At 33.2% G+C, this 14,541-nt stretch overlaps 2 protein-coding genes across 2 annotated transcripts in view; one reads left to right on the top strand and one right to left on the bottom strand.

Moving 5' to 3' along the window:
• Nucleotides 1–14,541, top strand: part of LOC111502961 (ovochymase-1) — a 28,653-nt gene that overhangs the window by 9,705 nt on the left and 4,407 nt on the right. The window contains exons 6-8 of the mRNA XM_074185700.1: nt 1,367–1,573; nt 3,192–3,356; nt 7,166–7,365. Coding sequence (XP_074041801.1) covers nt 1,367–1,573; nt 3,192–3,356; nt 7,166–7,365 — 572 coding nt within the window. The remainder of the gene's footprint in view (nt 1–1,366; nt 1,574–3,191; nt 3,357–7,165; nt 7,366–14,541) is intronic.
• Nucleotides 10,394–10,960, bottom strand: LOC111502953 (large ribosomal subunit protein bL34m). Its single transcript, XM_074185782.1, has 2 exons — nt 10,769–10,960; nt 10,394–10,714 (listed from the first exon to the last, which is right to left on the bottom strand). The coding sequence occupies exons 1-2, from the start codon at nt 10,813–10,815 to the stop codon at nt 10,456–10,458; spliced, it is 306 nt and encodes a 101-aa protein (XP_074041883.1). The 5' UTR covers nt 10,816–10,960; the 3' UTR covers nt 10,394–10,455.

Raw genomic sequence — 14,541 nt, 5'->3', positions numbered from 1 at the left:
GTTTTTATATTGTACATGATAATAAGATAATATAGTGTTTGTCGTACAATGCTGAAGTTAACAAAGCGAAAGAAAATATTAATCAATAGTTCATCTATCAGTTTGTGTAATTCCCATCTTGGGATACCGCGTATCCACTTTTAAATACATTTAATACATTAGTTTTGAATGTTTTTTGCTTGTTTCAAATTAAGGAATATTGTTTTACAAATCAACCATCACAAAAGCATCATCCCCAAGCTTCAGTTTCCGAAGAGCAAATCGCAAAGAACAAATTACAATCAAATTTCACATGAGCGGATCTTTATAAAAACGTGTTCGAAAAGATGATTAGAAACGGAAATTTTCAAAACATTCCTTAATGTATTAATCGGTCGAAATTCATTTGATTCATCAGTACCTACTACTTTTTGAATTGGGATAATTGTAGTTACTTTCAATAAATCAGAAACCCAACCAGTATCCAATGATGTATAAAATTGATAAAAACATGAGCAGTGATTTGAATTATATTATCAAGTATTTTGACATTTGAAGTTGTTGAAGTTTTTGTTGCAATGGTTCAACTATTTTATATAGTTGAATACGTTCGTAATCGAAAGAGAAAAATGAACTTGCGTAATGACTTTTTATTTATCAAAATTGACAACTACCTACTTCATCAAATCAAATATCAATATCTAAACATGTCTACAGGGCACCTTCAAAATTAAATTGATACAGTTCAATACAGAGCTGACTAAAAATCAACCGTTTCTAACAGAAGTTTCATGTGCGCACTACATTAACAATTTCAAACACTTTTCTATAGTTGATAATTTAAAATTAGCAAAGTAAACGTATAGTTGTACTTAGAAATACTTCAACTTGAACTGACAAAGTTATACTTCAACTTGAACTGGCAAAGTTATTATTTATTGATTCTATGCTAGAATAAAATAATAAACATTACAATTTATAGAATAGATCAGCACATGAGTGTTCGTCCAACTATGTTGGACTTTTTCTGTAAAGTGCAAAGTATATTTCAAAATTCAGGTGAGTTATTGACGAAGGTATGACGATATATTTGAATTCATGGAAAATATCTAACTAAGCAGTTGCAACTTACCATCTTTTTTAATAAGCACATTATATCAGCTTTTTTCATTAACTGGCCACTAGAGAAAACTGTTTTAACTAGTATGACATTTTCATTTCCAAAGTAATCAGAAGTTTGTTATCAGAAAAACTCAATTATGGTTCCACATTCACGAAGGAATCGTTTGTGGAATATTTTCAGATGAAAGTTGTATTTCATTACCTTACTCAACCAGTTAAAACACTAAAAACTCCTAAAAGTGATCATTTCTGTTTTTTGTTACAGGAAAATATGGTTTCTTCGTGCAAGGCCGAAATGAACAGATTTTGGAGGTATCGACAGTAACGATTCACCCTCAGTATAATACAACAAACTTTTTCAACGATATTGCAATATTACATCTGAAAACTCCGGCTCAGTTCACGAATTTTGTCAGGCCTTGCTGCATCTGGGAAGAAGATCCAACCCTAGATTCAGTTGTTGGTAGAATAGGTAATAAATTTCAGACAGTTCTGAGTAGTTTCTAAAAATATTTTTGATTTCTATAGTTCATTAAACACTTTCTATCTTTAAATTTGAATAAAACAAAGTGTGTGTGAAATATCATCGACATTTTTGATTCGTTTAAGAAAAATCTGTTTAAAATATGTTTGTCCGTTAACTAGTTGTTGCACTCCTACGAACGACAACCCTCAGAAATCGAAATTTGTGCCTGGGGCTTGAACCACCGACCAACACGGCGGTCGATTTGAGTGAGTGAACACCCACGTCGAACCGATCAGCTACCGACAGACCGACCACAAAAGACCTATTAATGCCATTATGTGTGGAGTATAACATCGTTCAAATTTCCGCCACGGGTTCTATGAATCTGGCGCATAAATCAAGCTGAATGTGACCAATGGCTTGGGTTATGTTGGCTTTGAGGACCGCTGTGGTTTATGATTTATTCGCATATACCCGAGAAGAAAACACCATAAGAAAAGTCTAACCAGGTCAAATAGCACGATCTTGGTGGCCAGCCCAAAATCCACACCAATCCACAGTGACTTTTTCGTGATGCAATGGACGCTCTTATATCTCATGTGGATTAGTATCGTCTCAAATTCGACAATTTTTTTTGTTCACGTACCCATTCATCCAGAAATGTGTCTCATTGCTGAAGATGATTTTTCGGTCAAATTGTACCTACTTTACTATGTACTACTATGACAGTTTACAACTTTACGCAAAATGACTAGGAAAACGCTTTTGTCAACTTAGTTGATACTAGAGGTCAATATAATGAAGCATTTGTGATCCAACACCAGGCAGTGCTGTTTCAACCCGCCTAGGTCTCATCCTTGGCGCTAGTTCAAACCACAAATTCATTGGGGATCCTTATTCATCTTTGAAATTTGTGGATTGATTTTTATGTCGATTTCATAAATAGCGTCTTCGAAAGGTGAGTTTAGCAATGAATTGATGGTTCAGCCACCACAAGCACCAGCGGTCTGGTGTTGTATCTCACAAATGATTTGCTTTTGGGATCTGGTTTCAACTGAGTCCCCTGCAGTGAAAGACAGATGATGAATTTCGTTCGGCGGTCGATGTTGAAGCTTGGCTTTGCTACTGACCGCCGGCGACGTGGGGAGTCTCGTTTATCTTTGATATTCTTGGTTGACTCCTTTTTCGATCCTTCAGATTACGTTTTTATAGGAGATGTCATCCCCTGTACTAACTCAGACTTGTCCTTTAGTGACAGTTGAGTCCATCAATGCATTCATAGTTCAGCCTGGCGGTTAAAACACCGATGTTTGGTGTTAGATCACGAATGCTTCACTTTCGAGCCTTGTTTCAGTTGCCTTGTAGTGAAAGATAACGAATCTCATTCGGCGGTCGACGTTGAAGCTTAATTTTACAACAATCCGCCTTTGGGTGCCTTGTTATTTTAGATATTCTTGAATTGAGTCCTCTGCCGATGCCATCTTCGTAAGGGGAGATGTTACGCCTCTACACTGTCAAATTAGTTTGCAAAATGTGCGTCGAGAAAAGTGTTTTCAAAGTTCTGATATGTGATAAAAGTGATGTTGCTTCAAAATGCAGGAACTATCATTTCTTCATCCTGTAGGTACTGCTGTAGGCTGGGGGAGAGACCATAAAAACAATGAACAAACGGATCTTCTGATGCAAGCTGAAATGCCTGTTGTGGACACACTGACATGCATATATGCCCACAGAGATGTGTTCGCACATTACACAAATTCTAATAACTTTTGTGCTGGCTTTAGAAATGGTAAGTACCTAATTGAAATCGATAATTTTCCTTCTCATTTTATGCGTTTTTCATATGTGATACAGATTGAACAAAGCTTGTCCACTAAAAGATAAATTATTTTCTTAAAGAATTATTCAAAAATCAAGTCAAATTGGTCGTGAATGTTGTTGTCGTTATATACAGTGCGGCCATGAACAATCTCCCCCTCCTAACTTTCGAACGGGGCAAGATATTAAAGTGAGACAAAATATTTAAAAACCAGATATTTTCAGTAATTTTTGCCAAAAAACCATAACTCGCCGCCGAAAGGGCGTTATCAACTTTTTTAATGGAAAGGAGGGTGATATTGCATATGAAAAGTATTTCAATTCTCTTCACAATGAGCTCCAATTTTTTGAATACCGATAACCTATTGTGTTTGCATATGTACATCCCATCGCAAGTGATGGTCCAGTGTTATGCCAAGATATTTGAAATTTTTTGTAGTACCTACCTACCTATTGTATCAATTCCGTTTTCATCGACTTTTATATTGAGTGAATCATAACCTGAAAGATTATATTTGTATGGTGCAAAGGGCATATATTTTGTGTTTTCTACATTGACAGTGAGAAATTTATTATCAAAACATATCAAGATGTTTCCCAAATCGATCGAGTTCTATCCAGCTATCTCCTTCATAAAACCCAACTGTTAACATCTGCGAAACTGCTAATTGCACCCTGGTGAAATCCATATTACCTATTTTGTGTTTATTCAAGTAATCGATTATTCTGACTTTCACTACTTTTTCGTCCATAGTTCTCTTTTTCAGATTTATCTCAATTTTTGTGAATTGGAATAACAATCGTTACTTTGAATTCTGAACAACAAATACCCATCTGAAATATTAGGGTATGTATGATGTTCAATATTTAATTTCGTTCCGATGGCCTCAAGGAGAAAGAATGTACAGCACGCTGCTTTTTAATGGGGGATCATTATTTTTCTCGCTAGTTTCTTGCCTATATTTATGAAATAACTATTGAGAACTTCTAAGACTGCATTTTCGTTCCTTTTCCCCTTTTCTTTTTTATTTTATTGATTTAATGTTCTCCCTTGTCTATACTGGTTATAGTTAATCCTTACAGTATCTCATAAAGCTTTTGAACTATTTTGCTCTTCTTCCATTTTTTTATTGTAATAACTTTTTTGGCTTGCTGTATTAAGATGTTGAGATTATTTCTATACCTTCTGTATTCTTCGCCATATTGATTGGGGTTTTTGAGAAAGTTCTTGAAGAGTTCGTTTTTGGTGTTAATTGATTTGATCAAACCATTAGTAATCAACATTTCCGTTTAGTGAAAATTATTTTTTGTTAAATTGTGTTTTTCGATATTACATTTGTAATTGTTGCTAGAAATAATTTTGTGACTTTCTGTATATTTGTTTCTTCCATCCAATCTAAACTTTTTAACTCTATTTTTAATTTTTTATAATCTATGAACTTTTTGCAAATATCATTTTGATATTGTTTCTCTACGTTGAGGGGTATTTAAAAAATGGTTGTGAAATGATCGGTAATATTTGTTTTGATTATTACTGGGTACAGTTTTCATTCTGAATTGGAGCTGAAGATAATGTGATCAAGAGCCTATTTCCCTTGAACGCGAGTGTTTTTGTTGATCATCGATTATATTTACTGAATAAGGTCAAATAAATCATCAGTTTTCAATAGATTTATATTCATATCACTGGCTACTATACGACAGTCTGCTTTACAAGATTTTGTTTCCTTGGAATATACATTCTCAGGCAATCCAAATATGGCGGCCTATATCCTGCTGTAAGAAGTACTTTCTATTCAACTTTTGTTTGTTTCCAATTCAATTAGATTATAAATGCCCACTTTGACTACTCGCGATTTAAAATACAAATATGTTCTTGAAATATATCACGCAAAGTCACAAAGTCTGCGATACTGGATATCTTCACTCTTATACGATGTGATTCCTGATATCAGCACCATCATTTTTATTGATATCACCATGATTATAGATAACATAAAACTAAAGGATTACGCTTTAGTTTTATTGAACTCAAATCTTGCAATTTAAATATTTCTTTAAAAATCAAGGAAACTATGGCTGAACATGTGGCTTTCAAAATAATTGTCATTTCATCGATATATTTTCTTATAGTACTAATATTTTGCTGAAGAATTCTGAAACCGATAGTTTCTTCCCTCTGTTTGAGTAGTTTATTATAACCGTGTTAGGAATCACACGTTAAAAGGTAAGACCTCGTTAATCCTTAGCTCGCACAAGTTTCTACTTCTGAGGGTTGTCGTTCCTAGGGGTGCGACAGCTGGTTAACGGAAAAACAGATTTTAAACAGATATCATTGTACTCTATTGTTTCTATGGACTGAAAATTTACATGTCTTATGTACGAGTCCATATTCAATATGATTATGTGATGATATCATTATCATCACTACTTGAAGAAAAAAAATTGAAATTTTTATGGCGAAAACGATAAAAGAAATCCCTATTATTTTTGTGAATTTGCATGCGATCTGGTTATTTTTTCGGCAGCGGTTATTTGGTTGTTGTTGTCCACTTCTCATAAAGGATAATGGGTTATTTGGTTTGCTGTTAACAATTGAATACGTATTGTCCTTTCTTACACGAAGGACCAATTTTTGTACTGTCAATTCCTTCGATTTAAAATCGAAATGAACCAGAAATAAAAAAATTCAAAAGTATTTTTATATGTTGTCAATGACCAGTATCACAGTAAATGTTCTTTTCGCCATTTTCTTCAAAATGTATTCGCTAAAGCTTGAGATACTCTCCTCCGTGCCGAATGTATAAATCTAAGCCCACTCAGTATCACTAACGAAGCCTTCGAGATACCGGGCTCCCTCACATCGTACAAAGCCTTGTCACAGTAATACGTGGCTCTGTCATAATGACCCTCCTTTGCCCAGCTAATCATGGATTCCCTTATGGACAATTAAGTTACCAACGAATCTACAGAGGAAATGGATATCAATTAAACGACTTCAACTGTCCTTTATTTAATATCGGATTAAGAGCAAGAGTTTTTCAGTTCAAATCTTGATTCCTTTAACAAGAATGAGAGGCTAGCTGATGCAACCAGGATGCGATATATCAGCTCCGTAAGAGCAAGATGTCTTATGTATCTGCCTTGCGGCAAATTCTTGAGGAGAAAATCCTCCAAAGCAAGTCAGCAGACGCTTATGCTCAAACGATGATTCGCCCAAACCAGACACCAAAAAACCCTACATGGCTAAATCGAATCCGACAACCTCAATGCGTCGATACAGACAGAACGGGCATCGTTCTATAGTTTGAATAAGTAAGGGCCACAATAAAACCACGCGAGTTGCAATGGAAGGCCACTTTTGCTAGCACAATTTGGACTTACCTATCTAGTTCAATATAAATACACACATTTGCTGATTGATTTACCGATTTTGAGTATAATTTTTCATTTCTTCGCTAGTTTTCGGTCCTTAGGGAAAGATTTGCATCGAACAACACCTTTTGGATCACTAGTCATTATGAAGAGCTGACTTTTAACATTTCTCTAAAAAAAATTCAATGGATACGTGTATCAAAAAATAATTGTTTCTACGGTTCCTTAATGCAATACCTAATGTTTGTCTAGAGTTCAACCCTTGAATTATTAAACCTAGATGTCTTCCACTTCGTGATTCTCCTGAGTTAAGAAACATGAACTAAATTCGTTAGAAGGTACCTAGCATTCATTACTTGGTTTTTCTCATTTGCGAAATTATTTGACATTATTCATTATTTTCAGGTACTTCCGTTTGCAATGGGGATTCTGGTGGAGGACTAGTGTTTCGCAAAAGAAGTACAAGCGGTGGCAGTACCGTTTGGCAAATACGGGGCATTGTTTCCAATACCATCGCCAAGGAGGGGCGTGTATGTGATCCTAATTACTATGTAATATTTACAGATGTTGCAAAATATGTAGAATGGATTAAGAGCGTCACCAGTTCTTGAACTGTCACATCAACAAAAGTTTTTTCCAACTTGATATGAACTGTGAAGTTGTTACTAGTTTTATGATTCAATTAATACATAATTCAACCTATTCTTTGAAAGACATTTTTTGTGGAGGAATCAATGTTTTTTACCGTTTTCTGGGTGTATAACTTTTCAGTTTACAAAATAAATGAAGCTGAAACAATAGAAAATTTGCTAAAGTGTAATAAAACGCACACTGAAAAGTTCAGCCTGAAAAGTTACCTTTCGACCTATAACGTGCCACTACCGCGAGGCTATATTGATCAACGGAGCCTATGGATCATAGATGAAATGAGAAGTCAGAAGAAAGATTATGAAGTTGATTCAAAGCTGACTCTGAAATGAAGTTCGATCTGAGTGACAAGTCTCCAAGTGTGGACAAGAGTTACTTAGTTGAATTCGATAGTGCCCCAATCGGTCTACAAAGAGCATAAAAGAAAGATGTGCCGGAACAACTCCATAGTGAGTAGAGTAAGTAGGTCCAAAGTGAGTGGTCTTTTTGACCCTACACTGCAACCTGCGATGATTTATTGTGTACCCCACATATTCAAACTCGACCTAGTATGTCCCGCTTCTTAACGATTCCGATTAGCATATTTGGTGAGCAAGTTTTCGGTTTCATGATTAAAAGTGAAACTTTCGATAGCCCAAGTCTCGTATTTAAGTATCACTTTGTTAGATTTATACTACATTTTTAAAGACGCAACACGAGTTTCACTATATAATAGCTTCTTCAGGCGTGTTCATACTAACTGAAGTACTTATATGACCTTTTGTACCAACCTAATGAGTCATACATTTACCTAATTACCAATTTGAATTCAGTAAAAAGTATTCGTCATTGACAAGGTATAGGTCACATAGGTAATTCCTATAAAGCAAGCACTAATTTAGTAGAATTCAGTATGAACACCCTTGAAGAAGATATTGTTTAAGTGAAACACGTAATGCCGGTTTATAAACTGTCTAGTAAAAATCTCACAATGAAGTGTTGGGTTATCATGAATTTTCATAACAAATCGGCCAATCGGTTATTCGGATGACAGTGACATACAAGTAGGCATATTTGACAACGTAGGTCATCCCTGCTGCAATCTATCAATTGTTTGGTGTCATATTTCGATGGATGTAACCATTCAATGATTTGCTGCTTTTAGACGTGATGATGAAGAGGATCGACAAGTGGGAAACTTTTATGCTCATGAATGAACAATGTTTCAACAAATTGTGTTTGCTGTACCTAAGTGTATTTACCTACTATCGAAGCTTGACCTAGTGAATTTTTTAATTCTCAATTAATTTTTGAGGTGAAAGATTTTTTAAAATTCTGCGCTTCTGGCAATACTCGTTACCAAAACTATAAAATTTCCTTTTACACCACAAAATGTATCATTACATAATAATTTGAATTTTGATCTATTAAATTTTAACTGTACCTATGTCAAATTAGCTTTTAATGTTCACACCTACAATAAAAAAAAATTGTTTTCCATTTGTTAAAACGATATCTTATGTTTTTATAGTGTAAATATATCATTTAACCTCTATCCTAACTGAGAGATAATTTTTTTGCTACTTGTACTTATCGTTTGTAGAGTAATACTATACAGATGGTACTTAGCTCTCATTTTACGAAACTTTATTTTTTTTCTGAGATTTGACTTACTTTTGGTTATAAAAATCTGCTATCTGCAGAGATTTATGAAGATTACACAATCATTGGCGTATGCAGAAAATTGAATAAAATTGAATAAAAAACAACCTAATATTGAATTAGCAGAGAGGCCAACGACTCAACTTTCCTGAATTTTTTAAATTCTTTGGGATTTACACTAACTGACATGAGCTGCATATGTCATCAGGATAATAAAGGTAAGTTGATGAGAAACAGTTCTTATCAGTAACAAACACATATAGATAGGACATTACTAAAGTTCATTTAAAAAAAATTGTCATTGAAAAACTCTTAAATAAAACAGTTTCTGTTGAATTTAAGAAGAGTGGTTAATACATATTCAAAACTCTCAAATGTTCTGGTATTGAACAAATTGTGCATATTAGATATATATCATAGACACGCACCTATCTATTCATCAACTAAACCATTCTAGATATGCACCTATCTATTCATCAACTAAACCATCCATCTGTTTAGTGGATGGCCTGAAAATATAATATAGAGGTAGTTGATTGAAAGTTGTTTGAAGTTGATGAATTTCTTTGACATTTCCAAAGAATTGGTTAGTTTCAATTCTGAAGTTCAGTATAATATGTAATATACAATCTCGACCTCAGATAGGCCCTGAAGAAAACAGTAAATATAAAAACATTAACTTTTCTTTATAGATTATCAGACGAATGAAATGATAAAAATTCAATAATGTTACCCTTAGTTCTCATAAAACTTCAGATTTAATAATTTTACTAAATTTCAATTTTCATAAGAAATGTGATTGGTTTTTTGAGAGTACCTATTTTTTATATTTATATTTACTACAAGATTAAAATATTTTCGTCTAAGACAAAACATTTTTAAAATCATAAATATTCAGATCATTCAACAAACTCTCACTGGTTCATTTGTTTTTCATATGACTGAGAATGACTTTTTTCTAAATTATCCAAGTAACACTTTATTGTGAAATTTTCACTGGACAGTTTACAAAATCGAAACACTATACAATAGCTTATGCAGAAGTGTTTATACCTCACACCTGAGGAAGCTATTCTATAGTGAAACATGTGCTGTTGGTTTGTAAACTTCAAAGTTAAAGTCTCACAATAAAATATTACTTAAATACATTATGAATTTTCATCAAGTATCAGCCAATTCCATCATATTTTTTTTAATGTATGACAATACAATAATTACAGACCAATTATGCTTCCAATGAAATTTACTACTTAATGAAATTTTGCATGATACTTACAAGAGCTGATGAAATAAGAGACAAATGAGGTCATTATTCATAACCATCTGAACAAAAAAAAGGTGAAGTAGGCATATTTACAACTAAATTTTATTTTCTGCTTATATAGGCTCATACAGACAAATATATTTCAATGAGAATATACATGTCTACCTTTAAGAATTCTATTCATCAATACTCTTCGCCCTGAAGCTGTCTTCATTCTAGTTTCCCAACCATGCCTTTTGATCCTTTTTCTTTCTGATGGTCGAGGAAAGTGGTTGCGTATAATTGTGCGAACTGAAAGATTGAACAGACCTCCAGGAGCATATGGTGAAATTCTCTCACTAGTTATCGAATGAAATTGAGAAAATGGTTGCAGGAATTCACTCGTGAAGCTTGTTGAACGCCTGGAACATGTGTATAATGAATATGATAAATATTTTCTCAAAACTCTCATTTACCATATAGATTTTTGAATTACTGGCAAGAATCTTGACAACAGAGACATTTCAGATTCACTATTAATTTAACTTTTCCTAATTTCTATTCTTATCTCAATTTCTAATTTTTAAGGTATCACCGATTTCTCATATTCCACCATAACCACAAACCACGAGAGTAAGTAGTTTGTGACCATAACTATAAACATGACATATATATTACGTCACTATATTTCACCATTCAAAACATTGGTAGCCTACCAACGTTGCCATTCAAAAATTATCAGTTTTTTCAATATTACTATTAAATTCAAAACAATTTGAACTCTTGACCATTGATTCGGAAGAAATAGTAACATTGGATATAAACGCCATAGCATTGTCTAAATTTAATATTTTGACAGTGGCCACGACACATGAATAATACCTGAAAAAAAATGTTTTTTCTAGTTTTCAGTCTGTGCTTCAATAAATAGGAAATGAGACAATAGAAGGAATTTCATGAGTTTTGAAGGAAATCAAATCTACCACAGAGTTTATGACCATTTGATGGTAAAAACCAAAAAATGTTTAAATATGCTTTTAATTCAAAATCAAACCATTTCTCATGCATTGAGGTTGAAGCATTTCATTTTAATTTCATGTATTTCCTGTTCCCTGTTCCCCTTCTGCATTCTTATGTGATACATACTTAGTTCAACAATTTTTTTCAACACTCTCTTAGCATCCACTTTTCCATAAAAAAAAGTATGTGATAAAGAAAGAATATTCTGAATGGTGTAGATGACGATAAAACGACAGTTACTGCCAGAACAGAATAGAGAACAGTAAGTATTCCGAGCAACCACAAACAAGAATAATCGGGCGGCGACATACAAAGACATGGACAATTGAATCTATGGATACAGATGAGTAAAAATGTCTGTCCCTTTGTGTTGAATGGAGTATCGTGATTATTATTTAATAATACATATATCTACGTCATAACGCTACGTCATCATTTCAACTACATGGAACCTAAGATGGATTTTAAAAGTTAACAGGTGACAGTGTTGCCAAAATGCTATACTACACTGTGCTATAGATCTCCGAGATAAAGTGACGTTGACAAATGGCAATAATCGCTGAATTCGTAATATCCTCATTTCTTTGATTCCCCAACCAGTGTCCGATTTCGCAAAAAGTGAGGAGTTTTTCAACGATTGGCATCGTTCATAGAATCATAATTATTTATTACCACTAGAACGCTTTTCAAATAAGGCTGATAGATTAATCGTGGTTCGTATAATGTGCGTAGCATAAGAAGGGAAAATGGGTAATTCTATTTCTTTCCTCTTCTCAAATTAGCACATTTATCAATTAAATAATTTATCGTTATATAGGGCTGATGAAAATGATTTTCCTCTGTGGTATAACGATACCGGTTACTGCGTTTTTTTGGACTTCGTCCTTGGACATATATCCAGCTCGAAGAATAATGATAGTATTTCATAATTGTACAAAAATAATATATACCGTGTTAGGAATCACACGTTAAAAGGTAAGAACTCGTTAGTCCTTATCTCGCACAAGTTTCTCAACTTCTGAGAGTTGTCGTTCGAATGGGGGCGACAGCTGATTAACGGAAAAACAGATTTTAAACAATTGGAAATATAGCATCATAGCATTGTTTACAACTGAAGAGGTGTTTTCTAACGAAATACGACCCTACTACTTGTCACTTTCTCTCAGACAGCTGAATATTCAAGTTTAAGTTAGATTAACTCTTATTGCTCAAATATGGATCAGATCTTTATGCCCATTGTTTGTTAAAAAATGGTGTGTTCCTTCAATATATCTGAGCGCTAGATAATTATGAATTATCTCGCTTTGCTTGCCAAGCGTTCGATAATTCAGATATGTTGAAACATCTGCTCTGTGCTCGGTATTTACGAGAGCGAGAAAAAGTGATCTGCTGACTCAAGAGATAAACGTTAGGATCATTTGTTGAATTCAAAGACATTAATTGCATTTTAGGTATTTTTTATAAATTTATTTATAACTTTTCGTGAAATTTTTGGATCTTGTTTCGTCATTTTACCTTCAAAGAAAAGTTTACAACACATTCTCGTTGAAATAATAATGCCTCCTTTAACGCTAGTCGTTCTTAAAAAGTTGTAACAAAAATGTTCACATTCTTAAGGTGAAATTATTAATTACAGTTCTGTTGAATAAAAAACTTCACCGATTATATGTAAAACTCAAAGTTACATAATATCAACTCCATATAAAGATGGATAGAAATATCATGAGCCCTCCCTATGTAAAATATTTTGATGGAAACACTCGCTCTACTGCACTCTTGATTGTATTATATAATATAGAATCTAATATTGAGAATCTCAGTAAGATATACTTACTTACTGGAACTACACCAAAAACCAAATAATCATGAAAATTGTAGAATCGCCTAATGATCATCCTATCAAATCATCATCCTTCATTGAAAAATGACAGTTATGTGAAAGTAAGACTTTTGTTAAACAAAAAAAAATTTAACCATGTTTTACTTCACTGATTTATATTTATATGATTTATATTTTAACTCAACAGATTATAGGACCTGAGGAAGCCTCGGCTACCATAGATAATGAATTCAGGTAGCTTGTCAGTGGGTGCATTTTGAATTTTCTGCAATTATGAACCCACCCGGGTGGGTTCATAATTGCATAATTGCAATCCAACTAATATTATGAACTGTTACGATAGTTGGGCGAAAAATCAATAAAATCACGAAAAAAATTATTAGCAGTACCTTTCCCGCATAAGCCCTGTTTTTAGACAATATATAGGTAGGGTAGTTAAGTTACCTTCATCAAAAACCGAAAGTTTTTAAATTTGTTCTTTGAGTTATTTTTTATTTTTAACCCATATTCCTCATATCTAAACTCAATAATTAATATCTTCACTTACAATACTCTCTCTCTTTCTCTCGCAAGCCGTCTCGAATAAATACCTCATGCAAGAGTAGGCACCAGAATTCCAAAAATTGATGACTTTTTGGTTCACCTCCAAATGTTCCTCTATTTGAGTGTTATATATCGATCGGATTATTAACATAAATTGTAAATTGCTCATTGTCTGGGTTTCAAGTGGATATGAGACTCAGGTGAAAATATTATTCTGAAATAACAACCAGTCAGGTATAGTTTGTATATTTCAGCGTCTGGTGTGTTCCATTAAAGGAAAAACCGAAACCTCTGGCGTAGAATAAATCCCAAACAAGCACTTTTCCCAAACACCAGAATTGCTATACTCTTCTCGACAAGAGAACTATGATTTTACTTGGTAATTTGTGATGGAATACATTTTTTTTACCACTTGTAGTAACAGTTGCATCAGAACTAAACATATGTAGATAAAGGTTTCAGGTGATTACAAAACAAAAAAATTGTGAGCAGTTACGGGACGCCTAGCAGATATGAAACATTTATGATGATACTGAAATATTTATAAAAAATATGTAAATAAAATATACACGAAAAAATATTAATGTGATTTTAATATACTAATAAACTCAAGAATCTTAGCTAGTTATCACAATATATTACTTAGATCTTAAATTATAAATATAAATAATAAATGTTTCAATATAAATTCCAACATCATTAGAAAATTAATTAATTAATTAATTTTTTGATGTTCCTGTTAATAATAACTAAGAAAACATTCGTGGGCTACTCGCTATCAGATGATTTTGAAATACAATTTTCTCAGTTTTTGTGAAATTTATTCTTTAAGCAAGTGTTTTAGTG

Source organism: Leptinotarsa decemlineata, unplaced genomic scaffold (assembly GCF_025532065.1).
Source record: "Leptinotarsa decemlineata unplaced genomic scaffold, Ldec_3_MD MMD2_tig00078346_RagTag_RagTag, whole genome shotgun sequence".
NCBI classification, from domain to species: Eukaryota; Metazoa; Arthropoda; class Insecta; order Coleoptera; family Chrysomelidae; genus Leptinotarsa; species Leptinotarsa decemlineata.
The sequence above is the reverse complement of the archived record's forward strand: the minus strand, read 5'-3'. Positions and strand labels throughout refer to the sequence as shown.

Bases quoted from the DNA above. Each gene is read 5' to 3' on its own strand.
- LOC111502953 (XM_074185782.1), bottom strand. From the start codon at position 10,815: ATGTCTCTGTTGTCAAGATTCTTGCCAGTAATTCAAAAATCTATATG. The intron at 10,715-10,768 runs GTAAATGAGAGT...CACATGTTCCAG, and splicing joins GTAATTCAAAAATCTATATG to GCGTTCAACAAGCTTCACGA.